The sequence below is a fragment of the Suricata suricatta genome, chromosome 15 (assembly GCF_006229205.1).
Source record: "Suricata suricatta isolate VVHF042 chromosome 15, meerkat_22Aug2017_6uvM2_HiC, whole genome shotgun sequence".
Taxonomy (NCBI): Eukaryota; Metazoa; Chordata; class Mammalia; order Carnivora; family Herpestidae; genus Suricata; species Suricata suricatta.
In genome coordinates, this window is record NC_043714.1 from 77068474 (window position 1) to 77072172 (window position 3699).

General features: G+C 68.0%; 1 protein-coding gene across 1 annotated transcript in view; it reads right to left on the reverse strand.

Annotated features, from left to right (window-relative positions):
* Positions 1-250: 250 nt before the first annotated feature.
* Positions 251-3699, reverse strand: part of JRK (Jrk helix-turn-helix protein) — a 5397-nt gene continuing 1948 nt past the window's right edge. Inside the window, exons 3-5 of the mRNA XM_029923338.1 lie at positions 3414-3659; positions 2319-3032; positions 251-333 (exon numbers count right to left, since the gene is read on the reverse strand). Of these exons, the coding sequence (XP_029779198.1) occupies positions 251-333; positions 2319-3032; positions 3414-3659 (1043 nt within the window). The remainder of the gene's footprint in view (positions 334-2318; positions 3033-3413; positions 3660-3699) is intronic.

Consider the following 3699-nt stretch of genomic DNA (forward strand, 5'->3'; position numbering starts at 1 on the left):
TGTTAGATGCACTTTCGTCCACTCCTTTCCCTTCCGTTCGATGATGGTTTCCTTTCCTCTGAGCGTATTTGCAAGGGCCAAGTTCAAGTCTCCTCCTCCTCAACCCCACACCTCACGCGCCACTTCGGTAGCCTCCTGTTCCCGGGGTCTGGGCTGCACAGGGCTGGCTCCCTGTGCCTCCAGGTGGGAGACTAGGTGCTGCAGGAACGTCCTGTGGCAGTCCCGGGCACGGGCCACCGACCGGGTCATGTTACCGCTGGTCTAGCAGGCGGTGGGCCGGCTTCTCCCCTCCGCCGGCAGCGCTGGCCCCAGCCTCCCGCCGCTGGCCTCCGGCTGGCGCACAGACACCCTGGGAGAACCGCCCTGGCGAAGCTGTCTGTCTGTCCTCCCTGCCCATAGAGGCCACCGGGCCCCGCCCCCTGCCCGCTGCGCGCCCTACTGTTGTCATCAGTGACAAACGCGGCCCCTTCAAAGGAACAGCTCCTGAGCCGGAGTCTGAGTCTTCCCGGCCAGCCCATCCACCTCTCCCCCTGCGCTTCGTTCTCCGCGTCCGCCAGCACCCTTGGACCTCACCCTGCGCTGCAGTGCAGGCGGTCTTCGGTGGAGGGACGTGGGCTCTGGAGGTGGGTGGGGGCGGCAACTGCGGCTCTCTGGGCCACTGCGGAGGGGGCCCCCTCCCTCGTGGAGGCCCGCCCCATCCTCCACACCCTGGGCCCTCCAGACAGACCTGCCCTCCATGGCCCCGAGGAGCCGGGCGAGGCCCAGACAGCGTGGCTGAGGGGGGCGGTCAGGAGACCTGGCCCCGGCTCTCCCGGGCTGCTCCGCAGCGTGGGCCCTTATGTTCTGCACAACCACAGGCCCAGAAGCCGCTGGGGCTGGTGGCACCTGTGCCGGGGACCCGGCCCAAGGGACAAGAGAAGTGACGCATGCCTGCCAAGAGGATGCTTGGAGGAAGTGAACACGGCTTGCTTCTGGCGGCTGGAGCAGACACCAGGGTGGGGACTGGAAAGACAGTCTTGTAACGAGTAGGCTGGGGAGGCTGGCTCCGCCCAGCGAGCCGCCAACCCCGCCCCGCCCCGATGGTCCTCCTGGACTTGCTGGCTGGGGCTGAAATGTGCTGGACCTATGGTCTCTGTAGCGGCCTCATGGGCCCACAAACACCCCAGCAAGCCACCAGGAGCCCCCCACCTGTTCCAGCCTCCCCGACTTCCTGCCCTTCTCAGGAAACCTGTGCCCTTGGGAGGCAGGACAGGGGCCACTGATCGCCCTCCGGCCTCAGGCCGAGCTCGAAGCCCAGCACAGAGCAGGCACTTAACACGCTCCAGGCTGAATGGCAGTGGCATCAGCACATTCCCACACCAGGAGGCCACTCAAGCTGGCACCTGGGATGCCCCCGACCCTGAGAAGCTCAGCGGGCAGCAGCACGGGTGGGTCCTGTTTGCCCCAAGTTCTGCGTCCCCTGCACCAAGGGCCCCCAGTGGAAAACACTGTCTGCATCTCTTCGCACCCCGCCCCTCCAGAATCATGCGTGGGGACCGTGGCCCAGGGCTGCCTCTGGCCCAGGTGGGAGCGTGCAGAGGTACAGGCGTGAGCAGGCTGGACCAGCAGGAGATGACAGCCGGGGCCCGGCCAGGTGCCCGCGGGAGACGAGGAGCCCAGGCTGCCTGAAGGTGCCTGAGCGGCGGCTGGAGGGGAAGGAAGGGGGACGGGTCCTGCCCCGTTCCGATTTCACATCCACCCTTATTGGGTTCCACCCACAGCTGTTTGAGGAAAAAGACTCTGAGGCTAAAATGTTCTGACCACTGAGCCTGACGCCGGGCGGGAGACAGGCAGGCAGCTGGGAGGGGCCCTCGGGGGCAGGTAGGCGCGGAGGCGTGCGCGATCCCCTGCAGGTGGCCGTGAGGACAGGTGGGTGCAGAGGCCTGTGCGAACCCCCGCACGTGGCCGTGCACCTCCCTCTGCAGTCAGCCTGGGGAAGCTCGCTCCGCCAGAGGCCTCCAGGTGCCTGTCCTGCTCCGGCCAGAACCTCCCGAGCAGCGCCAAGCTCCGTGGCTGGTTCTAGGAGACCCTGGAGGACAGACACTCCCGAGGCCATCCGGTGACGAGCATTTATTGTTTGGCCCTCAAACGGCCAGGACAGGGGGCAGGTCGTGAGGGCACAAGAATCCACGGCCTGGGGTCTGGAGTCTGACCGGACTAGGCATCCACAGGGGATCGAGGAGCCAGCCAGGAATCCCATCTGCTCCCCCACCCCGTCCGTCCGCCTCTGCTGCCACTGCCATCGAGGGGAGGCGCTCCGGTGACTCCCGACACCTGACCGCCCCCACGCCGCAGGCAGCCGTGACTCGACAGCAGCACAGAGACGTGGCCCACGAACTTGGCGACGAGACTCTTGCCACAGCCTGCGCTTAGTCCCCGACCTTCGCACGCACCCCGGAAGCACGCACGGCTGTCACCTGTGTCCAGAAAGACGCAAACACATCGGGAGGCTGCCTGCACGGCGAATGCACTTCCTGTGGCTCCCGACGCACAGCAAGCGGAGGAAGGGAAACGCTGAGCCCGCTTGGTGGCCGGGCCGTGAATGCAGGGGTGCAGCGGGGAGAGCACCCGCGAGGAGGGGAGCACGACCGATGAGAGGCAAGGCTGGAGGCGGCCGGCAGACACAGGAGCGACCGCGTCTTCCCACGGCCAGATGGGGCCCACACGCGCCACCGAGGCGTGAAGAGCCCGACACGGGGGTTCAAGTGTCACCAGAAACCTAGGCAGCTCATTGCAGTGCCTGTCGTGCGGGCACAGCCCGGGGCTCGCTTCAGAACGCCCTGAGCTTCGACAGCACGCAGGTAGGAAGCGTGGAGTCCCGGGGGACAGTCCCAGGGGACACCAGACCCGCCGGCGGCGGGCAGCCCTGGGGGCTGGTCCTGCTTGCACTGGCGGGGGAGGGACTCTGTCGGGCCAGCGCGGCGTGCGGCCCCCGCACTCTGTGGTCCCAGCAGGAACGGGCGGGAGGCCGGTGCGGCTGGGTGCACCCGTGGCTGAAGTGGGGACACGTGAGCAGGGGGAGGACACCTGCCTATAAAGCCTGCTCTGCTGACTCACGGTCAAAAGCGGAGTCCCAGGTGCCGGCGCCCCCCTGACACAGTGACGGTGGCCACGCGGCAGGACCCAGGCCCCGGGGAGGGCGGGCCGGGCCGTGGGTAACGCTGGCCCCGTCCAGGGGCGGCACGGACTGCCATCGCTTGGCCCGAGGGCCGGCTTTTCTCCTCGAGGATGGACAGACGTCTCCACTCGTGCACACGGCAGGGCTCAGCCAGCGCACACGAGGCCAGAATCCGCCCGGCATGGTCCTGGGTTCCGGCCAAGGGACGTTCTGGTACGCTTTCGGTTTGGAGGACCCTTCCAGAAGGACTCCTCACGTTCACGCGCCAGGACAGAAAACACGGTCAGCCCGCGATGGACCAGGACACGCGGGAAGGGCCGCCCCAGGTCACTGAGACCCCACCCCAGGCGCCCAGCCTCCTGGGCCAGCTCCGCCCGGCCCTGCAGCGCCCCAGCCGTCAGTCCTCGGCCGCCACGGAGGAGCAGGGCAGCGGGGAGAGCTCCTGGGGGTCCTCGAGCTTGACCACGGCCCTGAGGGCCACGCGCCGCCGCTTCGCCTGCCGCTGTGTCGCGAACACGGAGCGCAGCGCCCGCAGCTGCCCC